We start from the raw sequence: 22364 nt of genomic DNA on the forward strand, positions 1-22364 counted from the left end.
AATGGTCGATTAATCGATGGTATCGAAATTATATGAATGAAATTGAAAACAAATTCGCCTGAAGACAATCTTGTATTGTTCAATTTCATTATATGATCGTAATTAGTGATAATAATAATGATTGGTTTTATTTGAATAAACACAGAGGGTCGGTATAACAGGATAATTTAATTTAACCATTTATATTTGATGTTTTTTCCTACCAAATACTAATTACAACCAAAATTACCCATTGACAGACTTAATTATCATCATTTCATATTTTTTTATGCAACAACATTATTTCAATAAAGTTTAGAAAAAAAGGATGAATTTGAAATAAATAGAAAAAAATCCCACTGTTACTTGTATGTTACGAATAAAAATCGTAAGAAGAAAAATTAATCATGTTGATAGATGGATGGCCAAGACATTTTTCAATGTATTTGATATTTTTTTTTAGTTACATTATTGATCAGATCAATTATGATCTTGAAATTGGATTTGTTCCGTTTCATTTTTTTAAAATTTTGCTTTGACATGATGTTTTTGAAGGATTTATTTTCATTATTAATTACAAATAGGTTTATCACACAAAAAATAGCAATGACAATTTCGATTAAATTGATTTTGAAATGTACAATTTTTTTCATCAAAAAACAGAAACTAAAAACTAACATAACCATGAATTATGAGGAAATCAAATTCGGTGACAAGACACAATATTCGTTCATTATCATTGTCATTTTTTTTTGAACCATCTACATGGCCATATTTTAAGTCAATGTTTCCGGTATGCCTAATTCTTCAAAAAGCCAACGTATTTGTGTTCCTGGACCATAACCATGTCGATTTTGTGAAGCGATTCGAAATATAATGGCCGGTTTTGGTTCAGATTGAATATTTGCCATTTTAATCAATTGTTCGCTAATAATACAATGATTCTGTTTACCTTCATAAACTTTTAAAAATGGTTGATCTTGTAGTTCGTTTTTGTTCGGTACTTTTTCCTTATCAACAGCCATGAACACAGATTGTTCAATAATTTCATTTGATGAGTTTGATGAGGTCGAATTATGCCATGATATATGTATTCCTTCTGATACACGATAAATTTGTACATTACTTGGAGCAGGTGGCAAATGTGCGGCACAGGTTTGAAAATGACCAAGTATCGGTCCTTCACACCATGACCCTAATCCTTGTGCATTGAAACCAGCTACACGAATTTTATAGCGAGTAGCCGGTTCTAATTTTACTTGTTTGAATTGGGTTGAATCATATTCTTTGTCAACACGATTATGAGTTGTTAGTTTTTCGGGATTTTTTGGCACAAAATAATGTTCAATATTAAACGATGGTTTGCGAAATAAACCAACATCGTGCCAAATTTCCTCAATGACGGGCGTAGTGGATGTTGTTAAAGTATTAGGCATTTCACTATCATCGGGTCCATCGCTTTGAGGAATCTTTGTCGTTTCCAGTGACTTAGTTTTATCAATCGAATCTCGTCGATTTTCGTTTTCATCAATTTTGGTATTCATATTGTTTGTGGATGATAAAGAAGAAGTAGGAGGTAGAGGTGTTGGTAACAATGTTGTTGTTGTCGATGATTTATTTGTATTGACTGAAGCAGAGGTTGAGGTCGAAGCTGTCGCTGCTGCTGTTGTTGTGGAATTAGCTGTATTTTTTGATGCAAGATGATTTTTGACCATAACTAATAATTCCTGAGGAGTTATTTTTCCATTATTACGTTCCAGAACTTGTTTAATTTCGGGAAAACATTCTACCGGTGTTTCAGTGAATTTTCCATTTTTCTTATCAAAAATTTTGACGACAATTTTTTTCCCAATGACAACTTGATTTGTAGATGTAGTTATTGGATGATTTGTAGGTTGCTGATTTGATGAGGATGTTGCTGTCGCTATTGATTGCGGCAATAAAGGAGATTGCTTAATGTTTGGAATCGATTGTGTTTTATGAGCGACCTGTGAAATACGTTTAATTTGAACCAAATAACGTTCAGTATTTATATCAGGATCGACAGTCAATAAAAGCGAATCAAATGTTGATTTTATTAATTGAAGATTTTTTGGTGATGTCGGAACATCCAGATCAACATACCAAAGATCACGACAACAAACTTGATTATTCCAAGATTTTCGATAGCCATCTCGACCTGACCATATATAAAGCCGTGAGCCAATAAGGGTTGATGAATGGCCAGCTCGAGGCTTTGGAATTGAATCACTAACATCACTTTCATCAATCTTCGGTGTTATCCAATTTAAATGATCCAGATTCAATATAGCCAATGTATTCGAACATTTCCAACATTCTTTCATTTTGTTGGATTCTGAATCTGTTGAATCTGTAGGATTGTTAATTGACTTGTCCATTAAAGTCCAACCACCAAATATATACATTTGGTTGTTAACAACATTGGCTGTATGCAATGAACGAGGTGCTGGTGCAATACCAGTGATTTGTGGCGAACTCCATGACATTGTGTTTAGGTCCAAAATCCAGACATCGCCTAAGCGATTATTATCCATACCACCGTATATGAGCATCCAATCATGACCAGTCGTTTGATGTTTGTGCATGATTGCTGTATGTGATTCTCTTGGACTAGGCGAATGGCCTTTAGTTACCGGAATCGACCATTTATAATTGCTCGAACCTTTACCAATGTCTAGAACGTAAAGATCATTTAAATATTTAGGATTATGATTAAGCGGATCATCTTCATTTTGATTAAACATTCCACCGAAGAGAAAAATCTGTTGTCCAGATGTATGCATAACAAATGAATGGCCAAGTCGTGCACAAGGCGACTCCTGATTTTTTTCCACAAAAGGTATGATTTTTTTCCATTCCCAATTGTTCAGTTTCAATTCGTATAATGATGCAGAATATCGCCCAAACTCTAACATTCCACCGAATAAAAAAACATTAGTGACATTATTTGTCATTCCAAAAGCGGCAACACCCAGTGGTATATCGCCCGTCATCTTAGGCCATATCCACTTATTTTCATCTGTTCACAGAAGAAATGTTTCGAAAATAAAATAAAATAAACAATCTATATCCAATCAAAATATATTTACAGGGCATATAAACATGAAATTCATCGATAATGCCATCATTGCCACCGCCGAATATTAGCATCATATTCTTGATGGTAATCGCGCGATGCCCATGTCGAGCTTTCGGCGAATGGCCAGAAGAATTTTCAATTTTGCGCCATTTGAAAATTATATTTTTTTGCACGGACATTTTGATCGAACATTGAAAAGCATTATACATTGGTCATTGGTCTGTATATATGCAAAGAATTCATCACACTCTTATCGCTTTAAAAATGCGCGCATACAATGGATACTATTTTCATGAAGGCGTGGCCATCGTTTATTTCCAATTTTGCAACCTCGAGAAATCGCTAACCATCTTAATCATTCTCAAATTTTTTTCCCTAATTTTAAAATTAACCAAAAATAATTTTTCTTAAAGAAGATCAAGACGGTTTTAATCCGATAATTTTATTCTGAAATTCGATCGAAAACAAGAAAAATTAGAATGTCCAAATCGTAAAATACGTACAAAAAAATGCGGCTCAAATTTTCATTATTGATATCGATAGTGAAAACATCGATTGTGTGTGTTTGTTGGCATGTGTGGCAAGCATTGTGCACACTGCTGTCCAGTCGTACTTCCTCTTCTTTTCTGTGTCTGTCTGTGCGTGTTTAAGCTATTGACTTGATCCGAAAAAATTGAATTTTTAAGATGTCTTTGATTATTCCCGAACGGTTCCAACACATTCTTCGTGTTATGAACACGAATATTGATGGTAATCGCAAAGTAATGTTTGCGTTGACTTCGATTAAAGGTATTGGCCGACGATTTTCCAACATTGTTTGCAAAAAAGCTGATGTCGATTTGAATAAACGTGCTGGTGAATTGTCCGAAGAAGAAGTTGAACGTTTAATCACCATCATTTCAAATCCACGACAATTTAAAATTCCTAACTGGTTTCTTAATCGACAGAAAGATATTCGTGATGGTAAATATTCACAAGTTACATCGAACAATTTGGATACTAAATTACGTGAGGATTTGGAACGATTGAAAAAGATTCGCGCTCATCGTGGTCTTCGACATTATTGGGGCCTACGTGTACGTGGTCAACATACCAAAACAACCGGTCGACGTGGTCGAACTGTTGGTGTCAGTAAAAAGAAGAACTAATTTCTAAATGACAATTTGTATCGCTTTCATTTCATTTTTTTTTTTGATTATCAAAAAATAAAAACAATTCTGTTGAAATGAGATTTCTTTTTTTTTTCTATTTTTTTTATTACATCCAGTAGTTTTTATTTTTAATTGGCATTAAATTGTGTTCTGTTTTATAAAATTGAAGTAAAATTTATCAATTTGCTCGAATTCGGTAAAAATTATCGATTGTTAATATCGATATGTTTGTACGATATATCGCTAACAAAAACGATGGTCGAGATTTGGAATCAAGCGTTGGCCACGCCTTGTTTATTGGTGTTTGTGTTGTTTGTACCATGATCTATTCGAGTGTTGAAAGTTATAATTTTGTCATATATTTATTTTTATATTTGTAATTATCATTTTCAATTATTTCAACAAAAATAAAAAAAAACTGGCTATAAAATTATTCGAGGATTCCGAAATGTCCTCGCTAAAAGATTCACTATTATCCAAATGGTGTAAAGTAGAATCGCCGGGAGGTATTAGTCCAAAACCACGACATGGGCATCGAGCCGTTAATGTCAAAGATATGATGATTGTATTTGGCGGTGGTAATGAAGGAATCGTTGACGAATTACATATATACAAGACTTGTAAGTTTTGATTTTCTGTGTTCCTTAAATCAGAATATCGATTTCGATCAATTAAAAAAATGAGCAGAGACATCTATTTTAATTAATGGAGGTTTCATTTCATTCCTTAAAAATACTAAAATATTTGTTTTTTCAATCATAGCTACCAATCAATGGTTTATTCCAGCATTGAAAGGCGATATACCACCTGGTTGTGCTGCTTATGGAATCACCACCGATGGAAATCGAGTATTTATTTTTGGCGGTATGGTTGAATATGGAAGATATTCGAATGATTTGTATGAATTAAAAGTGGCCACATGGGAATGGAAAAAAATTAGAGCACGTACGTCTAAGAATGTTGAACCACCACGCGCTCGACTTGGGCATTCATTTACCATTGTTGGTAATAAAATTTTTCTATTCGGTGGACTGGCCAATGATAGTGACAATCCCAAACAAAACATGCCTAAGTAAGATATCTTGACTTGTCTGGTTAATTCTTATATTTTAATTCTTATATTCTTTAGATACCTGAACGATCTATATGTATTAGAGTTGAAAAATTCGGTTTATCAGTGGGATATGCCAAATTGTAGTGGTGAACCTCCAACACCACGTGAATCACACACAGCTGTAACATTTACACCACGTAATGGTCCTGGACCAAAATTGTTGATTTATGGTGGCATGAGTGGTTTTCGTCTAGGCGATATCTGTATTCTTGATATACCATCCATGACATGGAGTAAAGTTGATCCTTCAGGTTCAATACCATTTCCACGATCGTTGCATACGGCTACAGTAATCGATCAAAAAATGTACATATTTGGTGGCTGGGTACCTGTATCTTGTAATACGGATTCAACATTATCCGCCGAAAAACTTGGTCAACATCATCAGGAAAAAGAATGGAAATGTACTAACACGTTTGCCTGTTTAAATTTGGACACTATGCATTGGGAATTTAACTCTCCTGAAATAAGCGATGATATCAATGTACCAAGAGCTCGTGCTGGCCATTCAGCTGTAGCCATTGGTTCAAGGCTTTTTATTTGGTCAGGTCGCGATGGCTACAGAAAAGCATGGAACAATCAGGTTTGTTGTCGTGATCTATGGTATCTGGAAACGGAAAAACCATCGGCTCCTGTTCGAATACAATTGGTTAAAGCAACAACATCAACTTTCGAAATTACTTGGGGATCGGTTGCTAACGCCGATTGCTACATTGTACAGATACAGAAAATCGAATCACCCGATCAGCAGACACCACCAATTGGATCGACAGCTTCGATGAAAAAGCCTATGCTTCCACCAGCTACAAATCCATTACCAGCATCCATTCCAAGCACATTGTCGACAACACCTGTTGCCGCTGCGGTAACTCCTGCTGCAGTCACTCCCACAGCTGTATCAATTGCAGGGATAAATCCTCAGGCGCCAGGTGCTGCTGCTGCTGTTCAATTGTTAACAAATTCAACTCTTTTGTCAAATACATCTACTGCATCTCCAATCAAAGTTTATACAATTCCAAAGACACAAGCTACGGTTTCTAATCTAGGACAAAATGCACAGATTGTTACAGCTTCTAGTACCACGACCGTACCAACACCGACAACAATGTCCGGTATGGCAGCATTGGCTGCTGCTGCAGCGGCAACCCCACGTATAACAACAAAAACATCGGCCGTTTCAACTGCAAGTAACATTCGAATTGTAACGCCTGCCGCCGTACAACTTCATCCGACTACATCATCATCTCCTACAACTGGTATTAAATTAACACCTTCGGCCAGTACATCAACGGCTACGACACCTCAACAAATTCGTTTCATTACGACATCATCAGTTCAGTCTGGTACTAAACAGATTTTCATAACAGGTAATGCGGGAGGTGCGATACAGACATCACAGTTAATATCGCTAGCTAAATCATCAAATGGTACATTACGTTTCGTGGGAAAAATTCCCAACACTGGTGTTACCGGACAAGGACAGCAGCAGATTGTTAAAATTATAACACAAAATCCATCCAAACCGGTTACTGTATCAGTAGCTTCAACATCATCTTCGGCCACAACTTTAACTACCACAGATTCTGCATCTTCGAATTTATCGACAAACACAACGAATACACAGCAAGCCAAGATTATTAATACACCAACAAATGTTAAAATGATCGTATTACCAAACTCATCTAGATCTGGACAACAATTAGTCATTGCACCTCAGACTGGTACATCTAGTAATGCACAAACTTCATGCTCCACTCCTATGGTATTGAACAAATCAATTAAAATTCCGGTATCTGCCATCCGTAATCAAACAGTACAAGGTGGCGCATCCAAATTGGTCATTTCTGGCAGCCATTTGCAATCAAATTCAATTCGTTTGATTCAATCTAACAATAATCGTGTAGTGTTAGTACAATCCACCCAGCCAACAATATCGACAACTGGATCAACTATATTAACTACTACGACTGCTACTACAATCGCCCAACCGATCAATACAGTTGTGACGGCTACAAAAATCCCTCAAAGTGATGGTCCTGAAGATGAAGAACCAAAAAATGAAATTTCCACCTCAGCGGACGAAGACCAGAAACCATCTTTTGATCATGACCCGAAAATGGCTGATGATCAAAAACCAAAAACTAACAGAATGGAAACCAGCGAATTAACACCCTCGTCGATCGTCACAACCACGACTACGTCAACCATGACAACTACAGCTGCTGCTACAACTATCACACCCGCGATTGCCAAACCAACTATTGTCACAACATTAGGTTTAACCGCAAATAAGAGGACTGAAAACGCAACGACTATTCACCGTCCGTCAAATGTTGCGATTAATAGTAATGACAATCATCATCTGCAACAATCTTCGAAGTTGACGTCTCATAAACCGGAGCAACAACAAGATAAATGGTATGATGTTGGTATATTCAAAACGAATAGCTGTTCGATTACGAATTTTTTGATGCCTAATGATGATTCGATCAAATATGATGCCGAGTTAGATTTTGATTCAAAATCCTGTCCACAGTATGCAAAATTTTCCCGCGTCTATCTTGAACCGGGTACATCATATCGAATTCGTGTGGCCGCTGTTAATCTCTATGGTCGTGGACCTTGGAGTCCTGCTATCGCATTCAAAACATGCTTTCCAGGATTTCCACCTGCTCCAACATCTATTAAAATAACCAAAAGTTTAGATGGTGCTCATATTTCCTGGGCTATACCTCCATCAGCATCAAAAGATATAACTGAATATACAGTTTATTTGGGTGTCAAAACTGTTCTGCCACCTCCTACAAGTGGTGATTCATCATCATTCAATCCATCCCCTTTTGCATTTGCCAAAGTATATTGCGGACCACAAACAGAAGCAATGATACCGAGTCGTGTTTTGATCGATGCCTACATCGATCAAGAGGCCTCAAAACCAGCCATCATTTTCCGTATTGCGGCTAAAAATGAAAAAGGATATGGGCCTGCTACGCAGGTTAGGTGGCTACAGGAAACATACCAATCACCGGGATCCTCATCTTCAGCTGGAACATCATCTGCATTGGCTAATAAACGATCATTTTCTCAGAATAATGATTTCGCTTCGTAAGTATTACCGTCAGTTTCTAATCTGAATTTCACTTGTTTCATTTTTCCATCTATTTTTTTTTTATTTATAGAAACAATAAAAAAAGTAAAATGTAATGATTCTGGTATTGTAAACAACATCGATTTACGACTGCAAACATTTTCGATCATCTGGCTTGTCCTGGTTAATAGGAAGGATTCTAACAGAAATTTCTATTGTAAATATATTCAATTCAAGAAAATGACAAGACATTTCAATTTGTTCTTGCGCCTCTATATAAACTAATTCTTCGTCATCCGATCCATAAAATTATTTGTTTTGGTTAAAAATTCGGCCATCATCATCAACAATTGTCATCAGCACATTTGTTTTCGTAATCATCATATATAAATAGTAACAGACATTGAGAGGAAATGTTTGATTTGCAACTGGCAAAAAATAAAGTGAAATTTCGAGCAAAATTTTAACGCCGTTAATTTTTCAACATTTGATTCATGTCTTTTTTAAAAGATGTGCGTGCTCACGTTCCCATTTTGTTTTCTCAATTGACATAATTCAATTTCAATACAATTTATTTTATCATCTGGAATATTGATTATTATAATATATGCACACATTAAAACTATACTTTTAAATTTTGGATCCTATCTTTTCATTCAAACGTCGACATTGATATAAACATTCTACATTATCATCTATTTTTTTTTATTTTATGCATTGCAAATTCACATTTGGCCAAACCATAAAAATTACTAAACGCTTTGTTAGTTTATTTGAATGTTCATATTATCTTGTGACACATATGTATTCGAATCAATAAGATGTAATCATTAAACCATACTTTTATTTTCTTCACAACATGAAATTCTTTGACCGATGGATTATTATAAATTTTGATTGAATGATTGTTGACCTTATTTCATTTTTTTGATCGGTTCGATTCGAATGATTCAATTTTGTGTTTTGTTCTGTATACATACCATTTGAATTGAATTGATCTGTGTGAAAGAAAAAGGATGAATAAATATTGGTTTATTTAAAAAAAATAAATGATCAAAGACGGATTTTTACTTTCTATTCGGTTACACCAGTAATCGATACATTAAAATTTTCGACTCTTCATATTCAGTTCGCATTTTATTCACTTCAGTCGTTTTTTCATCGACAATTTGTTTTGATTTAAATTAGTTTCTAAGATTCTATTTGGAGAATCTAGCATTATTTTTTGTTTATTTTATAAAATAATTTAAACTTTTCTGTCGTTCTGTGATTGATTGATGATTGCAATTTTCTTCGGTTTTTCGGAATATTCAAATCGTGTGTTTCATTGTCTACCAAATTGTTACAGCAAAATGTTTTTGTTATCGAAGATTGTTGCTACATTTATCTGGTTAATCGTAATTGCTTTCGACCATTGTTATTGCGGCCCATCTTACACCTATGATCCCGGTAATTTAATTCAAAGTTTTTCAAAATTGTTTCGTTTTTTGACATAACTTTTTATAGCTTTAGCAAACGAACTAAAAAGTTTATTGCAAACAAATCCGAATGATTTGAACATTTTTTTTCGTTGGGCTTACACCGTTCAAGAGAAAAAAACAACCGATGTCTTGTTTGAATTACGATGCGACCTGTACAAACTACGAGTCCTCTATCATCATCCAGAATCTCGAATTATCTTAAAAAAATTACCAAGTAGTAGAACAAAAAGTTTGTTGCAACGAAATTCCTTGCATTCAAATTTTTCCACACAAATTTATTTTTATCGACGATCTGATGGTAGGAATTGTCATTGTTTTCATGAAATTTTTCATTTTACTAAATTAATTCTTTGATAAGATTGTTTTGAAATCGCTCATTTCATCATACCAATGCGTGAATTAGATCGAATTGGACGACCTCATGGTTTTTTCGAGATAGTTCGAAATCGAAAATTTTACATTGAATTCAGCGATTCCAATTATGGACCTAAAACTGCCAATTTTCGTTGTTCATATCAAAATTCAACCATTTCGACGACCACGACTACGACTACAACTGCCTCACCTACAAAGACAATTCTTCTAAAATCTCAAGCAGCGGTAACAACTCAAACCAAAAGTCAAAACTCACGGCAATATGAATTTTTGAATCATATTAATTCAATTTTAGCTGAACATACGAAAATTCTGACTGAACAACGGCAACGAATCGTTATGTTAGAAGAACAATTGTCAAAATGTTGTCGAACAACGTGTGATAACTTCAGTGTTTCTATACACCACTGCAATGACCACCATAATCATCATCATCAACATCAAACATCAAATGGAAATTGTACAAACATCGAACAGCCAATACGACCTAAACAAACTTGTGCTCATAATCCATGTTTTCAAGATGTTCATTGCTATGACGATCCTATTACTGGATTCCGTTGTGGGCCTTGTCCTACTGGCTTCAATGGTGATGGAATACGATGTGAAGATATTGATGAATGTCGTTACTATAATCCATGTGATCCGATGGTATCATGTGTGAATATTGCTCCTGGATTCTATTGTGAAGAATGCCCGAGAGGATTTCGTAGCACATTAATTCGCGGTATAGGTCTTGAACAGGCACAAAAATTGCGACAAATTTGTCAGGACATTGATGAATGTCAAGATGGTCGTAATGGTGGCTGTGTAACGAATTCCTATTGCATTAACACAGCAGGTTCTTACACTTGTGGCGATTGTGTGGATGGATATCAAGGAAATCAAACTTTTGGTTGTCATGAAAAATCAATGTCAACTGTAATCTGTCCAGATGGTTGTATTTGTCATCAAGACGCCTATTGTGTTAAACGTAAAGGAATGATTAAATATGAATGTCAGTGCAAAATTGGCTGGGCTGGAGATGGAAAACTATGTAATCTAGATGGCGATCTTGATGGTTGGCCTGATTTCGATCTCGGTTGTGTCGATGTAAGATGTCGAGCAGATAATTGTCCTCAAATACCAAATAGCGGACAAGAAGATACAGATCATGACGGTCTCGGAGATGCGTGTGATCCGGATGCAGATAATGATGGTATAACAAATTTCAATGTAAATATTTGATGAGTGAAATGTTTTTTCAATCTTGTTCACAATAATTTATTGCTTTGGTCAATAGGATAACTGTCCATTGGTTTACAATCATGATCAACGCGATAGTGATTATCGCAATCAATCCGCTGCCGATAAATATGGTGATGCATGTGACAATTGTCCAACGGTTCCTAATCCCAATCAAATGGATTCGGATAATGACGGCGTTGGTGATGCATGCGACGATGATGCCGATAATGATGGCATCCCAAATGCAACGGATAATTGTCCATATGTTGCTAATACCGACCAGAAGGATCAAGATCGTGATCGTATCGGAGACATTTGCGATAATTGCCCTACCGTTTATAATCCTGATCAATTGGATGCTGATAAAGATTTTGTTGGTGATGCCTGTGACACTAATAATGATAGGTAAATTTCATAAAAATTCTTTAAATTTTCTAAATAATTTAAGTCGTTCTATAGAGATTTGGACGGTATTCAAGATAATCGAGATAATTGTCCAGAAATCGCCAATGCTGATCAATTGGATTCCGATGATGATGGTCTTGGTGATGCATGTGATTTCGATAAAGACAATGATGGAGTATTTGATCATGAGGATAATTGCCCATTAGTATATAATCCTGATCAAAAAGATACCAATCAAACAAGCGTTGGTGATGCTTGTCGTGGCGATTTTGATGGTGATGGTGTACCCGACATATTGGACGTTTGTCCAGATAATCGTAAAATTTATTCCACAGATTTTCGATCCTATCAGATGATTGCATTGGATCCAAAAGGCACATCTCAGGATGATCCCGAATGGATCATTTTCAACAAAGGTGCTGAAATATTACAGACAAAAAATAGTGATCCAGGTTTGGCAGTCGGATTCCATTCATTCGGTGGTGTAGATTTTGAAGGTACCTTGTATATTGATGAAGTTGAAGATAATGATTATGTAGGATTTGTATTCAGCTATCAAGATAATTCTCATTTCTATGTAATGATGTGGAAAAAAGCCGAACAATTGTATTGGGAATCTAAACCAATGCGAGCGTTCGCTGAACCTGGTATTCAATTGAAATTAGTTCATTCACCATCAGGGCCAGGTGAATATCTAAGAAATGCCTTATGGAATACGGATTCAACTCACGGTCATGTAAAACTTTTATGGAAAGATCCAAGAAATATTGGTTGGCGAGAACGTACTCCATATAGATGGTTACTATTACACCGGCCAAAAATTGGCCTTATAAGATTGCGTGTTTTCGAAAAGGAACGTCTTGTTGCCGATTCTGGCAATATATTTGATGTTTCTCTGAAAGGTGGCCGATTAGGTGTGTTTGTATTCTCACAAAAAGCGGTCATCTGGTCGAATCTAGTGTATCGATGCAATGAAGCTATCCCAGAATTAATTTACGATCGATTACCAAGAGAATATCAACGGCAAGTAGAAATCGATCAAAGTCGTACGTCCATCATGATACAAGAAGATATTATTGGCAATCATATTTAAATCGACATTCGATCAAATGAATATTTAAAAAAATATCAAAGCGATTTTCATAAAGTTTTAAACAATTTAACTGGAGCAGCTTGTATTTCAACTAATAATTTATTTCAAATTTTTGAAAAATTAGATTGAATAAAAATGATTTTGACAAATAATTATATGAATCTACGGTCTGACAGTAGCCATGCTGATTATTGAATCAAAATCAGTATCAGCAAGAGTAGTCATGTCGTTATTGACTTTGTCCGTTTCATTCAAGACAAAGGTAGAAATTGTTGTTGGTGAAATTGTGGTTGACATCTCATCATCTTCAGATCGACTCATTGCAATGATTTTCGGAATGCTACTTTCGGTAGTCGATGTTATTTTTAAATTATCAGTAATTGAATTCATAGCTACTGTAGTTGTGATTGCGCTCATTATGTCTTTCGATTCAGGTGAATTTATATTTTGTTTTATCGTTGCAGATATGATGTCTTCAGCTATTTCCTTTTCGGTGAAGGTGTCATCCGCATTCGATGTCAAATTGATCATAATTTCAGATTCATCATAAGATCGTCCTAATGATTGACCATTCGGCTCAGTAGTCATTTCGATGTCTTCGATTTTGACAGTAGAATTGACAACTTCATCATCATTGATACTGATAGTTTCTGTTTTTACTGCATTAATTTCAGGTTTCGGTGCTATTGTAGTTGTGTCGATTTCGTTGTCTAACTTTCGAAACTTGTTGGAGTCAGAGTCGGAAATTATTGGAATAGGAGTCGTTTTTTGTGATGATGAAGACGGTACAGTAAAATTGGCGCTAATTTCAAAATGTTTATTGACGACAATAACAGGAACATGGTCCGGTACAATTACTGCCTTTTCAGTGGCGTTTAAATCGATAGGTGAAAGTGGTGGTGAAGATTGTTGCTTCGAAATGTTCGTATGAATAAATTGTGGAATTTTTTCGGTTATTATTCCACCGGGTACGATGCCATATTCTGTTTATATAAATTCTGAAAATAAAAAAATTGCTTTTTAAAATCACAACAAATAATACCTGAAGGACAATGATCATAACGAGGACAACATTCTCCAAGTACATATTCGGGCTCACAATCGAATCGAAATTGACAATCTGCTAATGAACAGGTGATAGAACTGCCTTGACAATAGCATGAATAGCATGGGCTTTCGGCATTCTGTATACGTTCACCATCTTTATAGTATTGACCATTATGTTCACATCCTGTAGAAAAACGCAAATATTATTCATGATTATAAATACGAAAACTAACATACCACATTGATATGATGGGCAGCATTCACCGACATGACGAATGGCACGACATCCAGTTTTGATTTCACAATGTTGAAGCATACAGATAAAGCCAGGGGGACGACATTTACATGTTTCACATGGATCATCGGTTGGTATTGGATCGCCATCTTTGTACACAACGTGATCGACAGTACAAGCTATCAACCACAAATTGTACATACAATCGAAATGTGAGCAAAAAAAAATTGAGAAATTGAAATCGATTGCAATCAAGGAAATCACTTACCAGTTTCATTGGCAATGTAGGAAAATGCTCTTTTCGAACGTAAAAATGGATAACAATCAATGCCTAATAATAGTTTTTTTTAATCACTATATTGATTCTTGATTCGAAAAAAGATCAATTTACTCACGAATATGATTGATTAAAATCGACAATGTAATGATAAACAAAACAAACCGATACCAATGGCCAATCGAAAATTGCATCTTAATTTTAATTCGAAAAAAAACTTAGACCAACAAATAAAAATCGAGTGAAGAAATGCACAGATGAGTGAAATATCTGAAACATCAAAGACTATAGCTGATATTATGGAACGTGATTGGATTGATTGAATGGAAATAGAGACAAATTTTAATATTGCTGAATAATTATAAGCGGGTGTTACAAATATTAATTGGATCCCCGACAAGGCTATTTGTTTTGCATTAGTAAAACTTTCTTGTTTTAATAATTTGTTGTAATAGAGAAAAGAGATTCTCAAACAATTAGAAAAATTTCACTTTGATTGAATGTGAATGTGACCATAAAAGTATTTAATCACTAAAGATGAATTTGATCATAAGTTATTTACATTTCTAATTTTGCAGTTGAATGGTACCGATTCGAATTGAAATAAAATTTAGAAATATTTTGAACATTGTTCTAAAACAACCATTAAAATATCAATGAACCAGTCGAATCAAATAGGAATAATCACAGATTCTTGAATCTAATAATTTTGATAAGGTGTGAGATCAAGTATAAGAGGATTCGACCAACAAAAATCCACAAGTGGTCTTCATGTCATAGAACTCTCGCTTTCAGCTTTAATAAAGCAGTTTACGGACAACTTCAGATTGTCCAGTCGATTAGAATAACTACACGATACCACTCTCTTTAGTTATCAATCCATCTATTTGCTTTTCTTCGGTAATAATTAGTTTTCTTTTATTGCTGGTTTTTAAAACAGACGAAGCGTGAAAGACCTGTTCATTGTATGGTCAATTATTTGAATGGCTACATGTCACTGTCATAGTCTAATGTCATCATCATAGTTTTGCCTTAATTGAAAGAGGAAGAAAACCGAGAGTATACCTTAAGGCAATTGCGCTGCATTTATCGATATCAATTCGAATTTTTTTCATGGATTTTGTCCTTTCTATTGGTTGTGGCAATGAACAAAATAGGCAACAACAAAAAATACACGAATTTTAATTAGATTTATCTATTCATTAAAAATAAAAGAATGGAGCATTTTTTGTTATAGAAAATTATAGGCGGACTCAACGGGTTGATAGAAAATTTGTATAAAAATTACAGATTAGACTTCAGGGCTAAGAAGTCTGTATAGTTTTGGCGCGAGCAACAATAAATGTTATTTCGATAGAATCTGGAAAATTCTGTAACAATTTCATATTGTTTGCGAAATCTCCACTCATCAATTGGTCACGTAGTATTCTAAATAATAAATTGAGAATTAATTAAGATCACCATTTAACAATAGAAACTTACATAATCATTGAACAGCAAAGTTTAAGAAGAAAATCAAATCGATTCTCATCAGAAAACATAAAGTCCCAAAGACGAAGAACATCAGGCAATGGAAACTCTTGTGATAGCAACAATGTTATCCACCGGAATGCATAATAATGTGGTTTAATTCCCTGAATTAAATTTATCCGTTGACACAATTCCAGATCTTCTTTGCTCAATATTTGTACTAGCCGATCCATTCGACTTACAATACCGGATGAACGATCAGAATCCGCATGTTTATTGAAAATGTCACGAATCTCGCTCATTAGACTGGTGAAACACCAAAATGTATCGGCTTCACTATGAGTACGCCATTCCAGTTTAGAATCATTTGAAAATACATAATATATTGGTCCAATGATTTCGTTCATTCCTTGAACATAACCTTGGCCAGGATTAAGTTTAGCATATATGAATAATATTCTAGCCACAACCTGCCAATGAAATTCTCCGTCATTCGAATCAGCTGCCATGGGATCAATATATTGATTTTGATCGTACACTTTGTTTTTACGTATTTCGGTCATTCCGAAACAATCCTTGATAACATCGATACTATGAGCCGAATTGTTCATACGTCCAGAAAGAATATCACTGTCAGAAGAATCGAATTTACGAGCAATTTTTTGCTGAAAAAATGATATGTCTGGATAAAGACGACGGACGTCTTTATCACTGAAATTTACAGAAATGTTAGTTCGTTAGCTCATCCACGAAAAAAAAAAATCAAAACTCACATTTGTTGAAGAATCTCATTTTCACGAAAATAATTTTTCCAATGACTATTCGGATCAGTGTTTAAAGGCTGTTTTTTATAGACAAAAATCAACTTAAAAGTTTAAAATTTTTTCCTCAAATAAATTACATGATCATCTTGTGATTGCCCAATGCTACTATTCTCAATTATCAGATCACGAATAAATTCTTGATAAAGTTGGCGCTTTTGTTGTAAACAATTGTTCCATTCATTTCGATTGATGGGCAAATAACCGAGTAGTATCTAAATCATAACAAGGTTAGAATCACTGAAAAAATCGTATAGACGAGAACAAACCTTCCATACAATTGAACGGATATGTTTATCATCATCAGGACATCCTGATTCAAAACAGATCTTTCGCAATCGGCTTATGTCAAGAGCTGATACTACCTCTAAACGTTCTTCATAAATCAGATCATAAAATGATTGTATCCTTTAAGGAACAAAAGATGAATCATTAGCCGTATTTACATATACAAATCATTCAAGTTTTTCTTTTCTACTAGATTAAGTAGAAAAAATGATACAACTACAACAATATTTACCTTTGTTTGAAAGCCATTCATTAAGAATAGAAAAAAACAAAATAAACGTGATGATTGAGCAGAAAAAATATATTAGATAATTATTATTTCTAAAAAATTGGCGTAATCATTATTATAATCAATCTAATTATAGTTTTGAAGGCAATGATCGAATACACCTGACAATATGCTTTTTGACAGTTTTATACAAAAAAATTAAAATTTGGAATATGTTGAACCCATAAATGATTCAATGAGATGGGCGAATCATAAATCGATATGTATAGTAAAGAATCGATGTATCGTGTAAAAAATGTCAATTCATAAGCATAAATTATTCTTTATAGAATATTCTTAATTTTTCCTATTTGTTATCATCCTCCTTGAAATTTGATCTATTAAAATTTGAATAATCAAAGCTTTTAGTTCCAAAAGTAAAATTATAGCCAAATTATCTCTCAATCGCCTACACACAGAGGTTTAACAACGAAAATTGACATTCATGAACTTTTTTTAAAAAAGATGTCTTTTCCAAATATCAAACGACAACTACAATAAATCTTGGAATTTTTTTTGTGTAATAATTCATTTAATGAATTATGAAATTCAAATTTAGTTTATGTGTTTTCGAGCAACTTTTTTTTAAAATTACATTTTTCTCAAACAAACGAATTATTTAAAAATATATCGAGGATGTTTTGTTTTATTTATTTCAAAATTTCTCTGAGCATTTGATCATGAATATCATCATTTTTACCATAAATAGAAAATACAAGTGATAAGATTGTTTTTTTTTTTTGGTATGTGTATAAACATTTTTTCTCTCAATAATTTTCAATGCATTATATACAAACATAGAAATAAAATGTCCAGCCAGGTGTGTATATTATACCTGTCTTTCTCTTTTGAACAAGCATTTTAATTTTGGTTTCTCGTATATGGCCATATATTTTATATTGCCTTGATCGACAACGAACAACATAACCACACATACACATATACTCAATTCACTGAGAGATCCAACATCGCTGCCTTTTGTTGCAAGCTATCAAATCGTTTCCAGGCAGCCATCCATTGAGCGAGGCTAGCATCTCTAATAAACATCGTCATCACATTCGATACCATTTAAACCATTGATAATAGGTGCGGTATATTGTCTATTTTGTTTCTGTGGTTTTTTTGGTTCGATTAATATTTCATCATCAACATCATCTTATCATATAGACAACGACCAAATATCCTTATAATTAGTAAATAGTGCTGCGATAAATTTTTTTCCATCTAGCTTTAATCAAATCAAAATAATAATAAGTAGCAACTTTTTATATTCTTCGATAACGCCGTTTTTTCTTTGCTTTATCATCACTCTTATTAATGTTTAATTGGTGTGGCATTTTTTGTATTGTCAAATTGATTGATCAATAATCTCCTTCATCAAAAAGATCGATTTTTCAAGAACTGAATCCATTTGTTTTTCATTCGTATCTCAAAACAAATATGTCGTTGGAAGATCCATTTTTAATTGTTCAAAAGTATTGTCAATTTTTTTGAATCGTTTTCAATTTGATTGATTGATTTTTTTTGTGAATTTTTTTTACTTAGTGAAGTATTCGATGCTTTACATAAGCTTCGAAATAATTTCACTCGTTGGACCGAATTACAATCAAATCCAAACGAATTATCCCGCGAAGATTATTCAGCTTTTGTAACTGAATTGAAAAATGGTCTGAAAAGTATCCAATGGGACCTTGATGAGTTGGAAGAATCTCTCGGTACGTTTGGCCGAAATGCTTACATTATAAATGAATTAACTTTACGATTATTATTTATAGAAAATGGTGAAAGAGGAACTGCGTTGGACGGTAATGAACTGACAAAACGTAAATCATTTATCAATAAAACACGCGATGAAATTCAATCAATGACCGAACAGCTAACAAAAGGCAATAATATATTCAAAAAAGTTGATTATACAATCAATTTTGGTTCACAACAATTACCTGGACAAACCGGTACAAAATATTATCGTTTGATTAATGAACCAGAAAGTTCTGCAAATGCGAAACTAACGTTCGATGATGATGAATCCCATAAATCACCTTATGTACCAAATCATTCCATGTAAGTTGATAGATAACTTTTTGATTATTTAACTGGAAATATTAATTTTTCGTTTGAATTAATAGAACATTAGACGAGGCTGATCACGCAATCAATGTTATTAATTCAAGACCGAATAAAATGGAAAGTATAAGGCGGCTATGGTTAAACATCGGTAATTTAATTTACAAATTCGATTTGATAATGAAATTTTTATTTTTAAATTTTCATTTGTTTGACAGATGAAAAACAAAAAGTCATCGCTGGTTTTGCAGGAACGGCAATCATTGTTTTATTAATGTTTTTCCTTTGGTAATTAAATTGGTTGCAATATATGAGGATTACCATGATGCAACAAATCCAAATGCAGCTGTATACAATATAAAATTGAAATAATAATGTTTAGTAGATAAATGACATTCCATTTTTTAAATGTAAATACCTGAAAATTGAAAAAATATTAATCAAGGTTTTTACTAAAGAGGAAAGTTTTATTAAAAAACACTTACTTTTGATGTGTGAGGTGTTTTCTTGGATATGAATGGGATGAATGAAACAATATTATCCACCGTGAAGTGTCGATATAAATGAAATCTGATCGCCAATTTTAATGTGATAATCTTTATCACCTAATAGCTCCCAATCAGTATCATTAACAAGCACTAGAATTCCGGGCCTAACTGAATCACCTGAGCAAAATAATTCAGGTCGTTCTCTAAGGTATTCATCACGAAGATGACCAATCAATCGTTTTATCGTCCATGGATGTTCATTTTCATTGTCATCATTGGATAATGTTATTCGATGTTTTTTTACATTACCAAATAATAGTTCAGCACCACCCGTGAATTCGACAGTAATTTGCATAATTTGATTATAAACTTTTTTTTTCGAAAATTTTTGGAATAAAAATCAAAATGTTGAAATGAAATTTTTAGTTTTAACTTGAATTGTTCGAAATTGCACGACTTGTTGTAAACGTTGTTCTTACTGTTTTAACCCATCCGAATCTGTTTGACTATTATGACTGTAGAGGAATGTTTTTGCCATGTCAATGTTGTACGAAATTTTTATTGTTCGACGGCTATATTTTCATTTATATTTTCATCATTAGCATTATTTATATTGATTCTGGTATTATTTTGTTTCAACGAAAATCATCGCCATCAGCGTCGTATACGACGCCAACAACCACAGCAACAAAAATGTTTACCGAAGTAGATGTATTCATCGGTAATAATACATTAATCGATCCGAAAATCTATGATTATTGGCTCGATGGTTATCCTGGTAAGAAACAATCTGATTTTAAGTTTCAACTGTCATAAATCATTCTTTTAATTATAGCTCAACATGCAGCAAAAGAAGTTCGTGAAAAGGATTTTACAAGTCTAAACAATGTACATGAAGATCTTATTATTAGCTACGTACTTGACCAATATCGAACATTTCAGATGTTGGAGAAATTATTACACATTCCTATTCAATTATCTGAACAATGGACATTTCAGATGACACCGGTTACACAACAAATGTTGATTGAAAAGTATTATGATTTTAAAGATGCTGTGGTGCGTGAAATTCTGGGTAAAAAATTATCTGCTAGAAATCGAAAAGAATTGGATGAAGTCAGCGAGCGTACTGAAGTATCTATAAAAAGTTGTCGACGACAATTCGACAACATAAAACGTGTGTTTAAAATGGTGGAAGATATTCCTGGTAATCTATGCCAAAATATACAATCACATTTCTTGTTACCACCAGATTTGGCCAAAAAATATGCAGCTATCGTTTACATTTCCAATAATCGTTTTGAAACATCTAAACGAAAACTTCAATACCTTCACTTTAACGATTTTCTACATTGTTCACTTGAAATCATGAACAATTGGTCGTGCAATAATCCTGATTGTAAATATGAAGAAACATCCATGGATATCGATCGAGAATTTCTTCATGAACTTCGTGATTTACGAACTCTTTTGGAAAAGGATAATTTAGAAGAACATCGCCTATTAGTATTGCGTATGTTGAAACCAAATCTTACCGAGAAAAAATATAATGATATTGATTCAGCTTTCAAAGTAAGTTTTTTTCAAAATAAACCTAGTTTCAAATTTTTTCCCATTTAGAATATTTCTAGAAATATTATCAACATTGCTTATGGTCTTAATCATAGCAAAGAAATACGTGATCTTTTTCTTGATATAGTGGAAAAAATTATAGAATTATTTAAAGCGATTAAATTTAATCAAGCTGAAACAATCTTATTCCTTCGTCATTATAAAGAAAGTCCACAATTTATTGAATCATTCAAAAGGTAAAAATGTTATATCATGTATAAAAAATACAATAAATTCTTTATTATTTAGCAATCGGAATCTGCTTAAAGTTTGGGATCGTTTTATTACCACATTCAATAGTTGTGTATTGAAAATGTATCATTAATAAATTTGTTATTCAAAATCATCATTAAAATCTTGTTGATCATATTCAAGAACCATCTTTTTAAAATGAATATTCGAATAAATTTGATTCTCCAAAAGTTGAATCTGTTTTTCGACCATTCTTAATTTTTCATTCAATAGGTTTATTTTCGTTTGCCAAACAATGTCAATACGATTCAATTGATTAGTAAGATTAGTGATTAAATCAGTAATTTTTTGTACAAATTCACGAGTTTCCCAATCTTCAATAATGTTTGATCGAGAACATTCTGTACTATTAAAATCGTCCATTTTAATAATTCGACTCTGAAAACCCCAAAAGAAAATGATATAATAAAAAACAAATCAAGCCAGGAAGTATAATTTCCGTTTTGAATATTGAATCAAAGAGGACAATCAAAAATGGCGTATTTATAATATTGGCAGATTAAAAAATTTAGATGGTTGCAAAATTA

The 22364-nt window shown here is 33.4% G+C and overlaps 10 protein-coding genes across 11 annotated transcripts; 5 read left to right on the plus strand and 5 right to left on the minus strand.

The window, feature by feature from the left end:
- Positions 1 to 520: 520 nt before the first annotated feature.
- On the minus strand, positions 521 to 3327 carry LOC113790526 (host cell factor 2-like). The gene is made up of 2 exons (XM_027340207.2): positions 3090 to 3327; positions 521 to 3019 (listed from the first exon to the last, which is right to left on the minus strand). Exons 1-2 carry the CDS (start codon positions 3286 to 3288, stop codon positions 756 to 758), a joined length of 2463 nt encoding a protein of 820 aa, XP_027196008.2. The 5' UTR covers positions 3289 to 3327; the 3' UTR covers positions 521 to 755.
- A 324-nt stretch (positions 3328 to 3651) lies between these two features.
- Positions 3652 to 4310, plus strand: RpS18 (ribosomal protein S18). Its single transcript, XM_027338157.2, has one exon. It carries the CDS (start codon positions 3766 to 3768, stop codon positions 4225 to 4227), a length of 462 nt encoding a protein of 153 aa, XP_027193958.1. The 5' UTR covers positions 3652 to 3765; the 3' UTR covers positions 4228 to 4310.
- A 211-nt stretch (positions 4311 to 4521) lies between these two features.
- Hcf (Host cell factor) lies at positions 4522 to 9287 on the plus strand. Its single transcript, XM_027350176.2, has 4 exons — positions 4522 to 4850; positions 4993 to 5302; positions 5360 to 8449; positions 8524 to 9287. Exons 1-4 carry the CDS (start codon positions 4679 to 4681, stop codon positions 8546 to 8548), a joined length of 3597 nt encoding a protein of 1198 aa, XP_027205977.2. The 5' UTR covers positions 4522 to 4678; the 3' UTR covers positions 8549 to 9287.
- A 326-nt stretch (positions 9288 to 9613) lies between these two features.
- Tsp (Thrombospondin) lies at positions 9614 to 13165 on the plus strand. Its single transcript, XM_027350230.2, has 5 exons — positions 9614 to 9881; positions 9939 to 10211; positions 10272 to 11503; positions 11571 to 11920; positions 11975 to 13165. The coding sequence occupies exons 1-5, from the start codon at positions 9710 to 9712 to the stop codon at positions 13011 to 13013; spliced, it is 3066 nt and encodes a 1021-aa protein (XP_027206031.2). The 5' UTR covers positions 9614 to 9709; the 3' UTR covers positions 13014 to 13165.
- Positions 13094 to 15594, minus strand: LOC113788313 (uncharacterized). The gene is made up of 5 exons (XM_027337781.2): positions 14691 to 15594; positions 14564 to 14626; positions 14298 to 14474; positions 14056 to 14244; positions 13094 to 13996 (listed from the first exon to the last, which is right to left on the minus strand). The coding sequence occupies exons 1-5, from the start codon at positions 14764 to 14766 to the stop codon at positions 13176 to 13178; spliced, it is 1326 nt and encodes a 441-aa protein (XP_027193582.2). The 5' UTR covers positions 14767 to 15594; the 3' UTR covers positions 13094 to 13175.
- A 144-nt stretch (positions 15595 to 15738) lies between these two features.
- On the minus strand, positions 15739 to 17612 carry LOC113788423 (TBC1 domain family member 13). The gene is made up of 6 exons (XM_027337877.2): positions 17384 to 17612; positions 17133 to 17271; positions 16944 to 17078; positions 16816 to 16883; positions 16055 to 16753; positions 15739 to 16000 (listed from the first exon to the last, which is right to left on the minus strand). The coding sequence occupies exons 1-6, from the start codon at positions 17398 to 17400 to the stop codon at positions 15877 to 15879; spliced, it is 1182 nt and encodes a 393-aa protein (XP_027193678.1). The 5' UTR covers positions 17401 to 17612; the 3' UTR covers positions 15739 to 15876.
- A 607-nt stretch (positions 17613 to 18219) lies between these two features.
- On the minus strand, positions 18220 to 20329 carry Urm1 (Ubiquitin-related modifier 1). 2 transcript variants are annotated; one of them, XM_027338236.2, is made up of 2 exons: positions 19972 to 20329; positions 18220 to 19832 (listed from the first exon to the last, which is right to left on the minus strand). In XM_027338236.2, exon 1 carries the CDS (start codon positions 20327 to 20329, stop codon positions 20024 to 20026), a length of 306 nt encoding a protein of 101 aa, XP_027194037.2. In that variant the 3' UTR covers positions 18220 to 19832; positions 19972 to 20023. The 2 variants fall into 2 exon arrangements, with proteins under 2 accessions (XP_027194037.2, XP_075680724.1); XM_075824609.1 differs by having other exon boundaries at positions 18220 to 19904.
- On the plus strand, positions 18752 to 19977 carry LOC113788588 (uncharacterized). Its single transcript, XM_027338064.2, has 5 exons — positions 18752 to 18894; positions 18965 to 19134; positions 19195 to 19483; positions 19549 to 19637; positions 19705 to 19977. The coding sequence occupies exons 1-5, from the start codon at positions 18860 to 18862 to the stop codon at positions 19776 to 19778; spliced, it is 657 nt and encodes a 218-aa protein (XP_027193865.1). The 5' UTR covers positions 18752 to 18859; the 3' UTR covers positions 19779 to 19977.
- Positions 20330 to 20499: 170 nt separating the features above from the next.
- Positions 20500 to 22013, plus strand: Fibp (acidic fibroblast growth factor intracellular-binding protein). The gene is made up of 4 exons (XM_075824608.1): positions 20500 to 20752; positions 20810 to 21546; positions 21595 to 21782; positions 21835 to 22013. Exons 1-4 carry the CDS (start codon positions 20500 to 20502, stop codon positions 21908 to 21910), a joined length of 1254 nt encoding a protein of 417 aa, XP_075680723.1. The 3' UTR covers positions 21911 to 22013.
- On the minus strand, positions 21741 to 22240 carry LOC142646245 (protein BRICK1-like). The gene has a single exon (XM_075824610.1). The coding sequence runs from the start codon at positions 22198 to 22200 to the stop codon at positions 21919 to 21921; it is 282 nt and encodes a 93-aa protein (XP_075680725.1). The 5' UTR covers positions 22201 to 22240; the 3' UTR covers positions 21741 to 21918.
- Between the last annotated feature and the right edge of the window lie 124 nt (positions 22241 to 22364).

The sequence above is a fragment of the Dermatophagoides pteronyssinus genome, unplaced genomic scaffold (assembly GCF_027571235.1).
Source record: "Dermatophagoides pteronyssinus isolate colony J.1.1.1.1 unplaced genomic scaffold, Derpt_VIB-CSIC_2022.12 sq0002, whole genome shotgun sequence".
NCBI classification, from domain to species: Eukaryota; Metazoa; Arthropoda; class Arachnida; order Sarcoptiformes; family Pyroglyphidae; genus Dermatophagoides; species Dermatophagoides pteronyssinus.

Excerpts from the sequence above, each read along its gene's own strand:
- LOC113790526 (XM_027340207.2), bottom strand. The coding sequence starts at position 3,288 with ATGTATAATGCTTTTCAATGTTCGATCAAAATGTCCGTGCAAAAAAAT. Across the intron at positions 3,020-3,089 it reads ATTTCATGTTTATATGCCCT|ATGAAAATAAGTGGATATGG; the intron begins GTAAATATATTT and ends TTCTGTGAACAG.
- RpS18 (XM_027338157.2), top strand. The coding sequence starts at position 3,766 with ATGTCTTTGATTATTCCCGAACGGTTCCAACACATTCTTCGTGTTATG.
- Hcf (XM_027350176.2), top strand. The coding sequence starts at position 4,679 with ATGTCCTCGCTAAAAGATTCACTATTATCCAAATGGTGTAAAGTAGAA. Across the intron at positions 4,851-4,992 it reads ATTACATATATACAAGACTT|CTACCAATCAATGGTTTATT; the intron begins GTAAGTTTTGAT and ends TTTCAATCATAG. Across the intron at positions 8,450-8,523 it reads CAGAATAATGATTTCGCTTC|AAACAATAAAAAAAGTAAAA; the intron begins GTAAGTATTACC and ends TTTTATTTATAG.
- Tsp (XM_027350230.2), top strand. The coding sequence starts at position 9,710 with ATGATTGCAATTTTCTTCGGTTTTTCGGAATATTCAAATCGTGTGTTT. Across the intron at positions 9,882-9,938 it reads ATCTTACACCTATGATCCCG|CTTTAGCAAACGAACTAAAA; the intron begins GTAATTTAATTC and ends AACTTTTTATAG. Across the intron at positions 11,921-11,974 it reads TGTGACACTAATAATGATAG|AGATTTGGACGGTATTCAAG; the intron begins GTAAATTTCATA and ends GTCGTTCTATAG.
- LOC113788313 (XM_027337781.2), bottom strand. The coding sequence starts at position 14,766 with ATGCAATTTTCGATTGGCCATTGGTATCGGTTTGTTTTGTTTATCATT. Across the intron at positions 14,475-14,563 it reads CTACATTGCCAATGAAACTG|CTTGTACTGTCGATCACGTT; the intron begins GTAAGTGATTTC and ends TGTGGTTGATAG. Across the intron at positions 14,245-14,297 it reads CTGCCCATCATATCAATGTG|GATGTGAACATAATGGTCAA; the intron begins GTATGTTAGTTT and ends GTTTTTCTACAG.
- LOC113788423 (XM_027337877.2), bottom strand. Across the intron at positions 16,884-16,943 it reads GGCAATCACAAGATGATCAT|CCTTTAAACACTGATCCGAA; the intron begins GTAATTTATTTG and ends TATAAAAAACAG. Across the intron at positions 16,754-16,815 it reads AATGAGATTCTTCAACAAAT|TGATAAAGACGTCCGTCGTC; the intron begins GTGAGTTTTGAT and ends TGTAAATTTCAG.
- LOC113788588 (XM_027338064.2), top strand. The coding sequence starts at position 18,860 with ATGTCGTTGGAAGATCCATTTTTAATTGTTCAAAA. Across the intron at positions 19,484-19,548 it reads TATGTACCAAATCATTCCAT|AACATTAGACGAGGCTGATC; the intron begins GTAAGTTGATAG and ends TTGAATTAATAG. Across the intron at positions 19,638-19,704 it reads GCGGCTATGGTTAAACATCG|ATGAAAAACAAAAAGTCATC; the intron begins GTAATTTAATTT and ends TTTGTTTGACAG.
- Urm1 (XM_027338236.2), bottom strand. The coding sequence starts at position 20,329 with ATGCAAATTACTGTCGAATTCACGGGTGGTGCTGAACTATTATTTGGT.
- Fibp (XM_075824608.1), top strand. The coding sequence starts at position 20,500 with ATGTTTTTGCCATGTCAATGTTGTACGAAATTTTTATTGTTCGACGGC. Across the intron at positions 21,547-21,594 it reads ATATTGATTCAGCTTTCAAA|AATATTTCTAGAAATATTAT; the intron begins GTAAGTTTTTTT and ends TTTCCCATTTAG. Across the intron at positions 21,783-21,834 it reads TTTATTGAATCATTCAAAAG|CAATCGGAATCTGCTTAAAG; the intron begins GTAAAAATGTTA and ends TTTATTATTTAG.
- LOC142646245 (XM_075824610.1), bottom strand. The coding sequence starts at position 22,200 with ATGGACGATTTTAATAGTACAGAATGTTCTCGATCAAACATTATTGAA.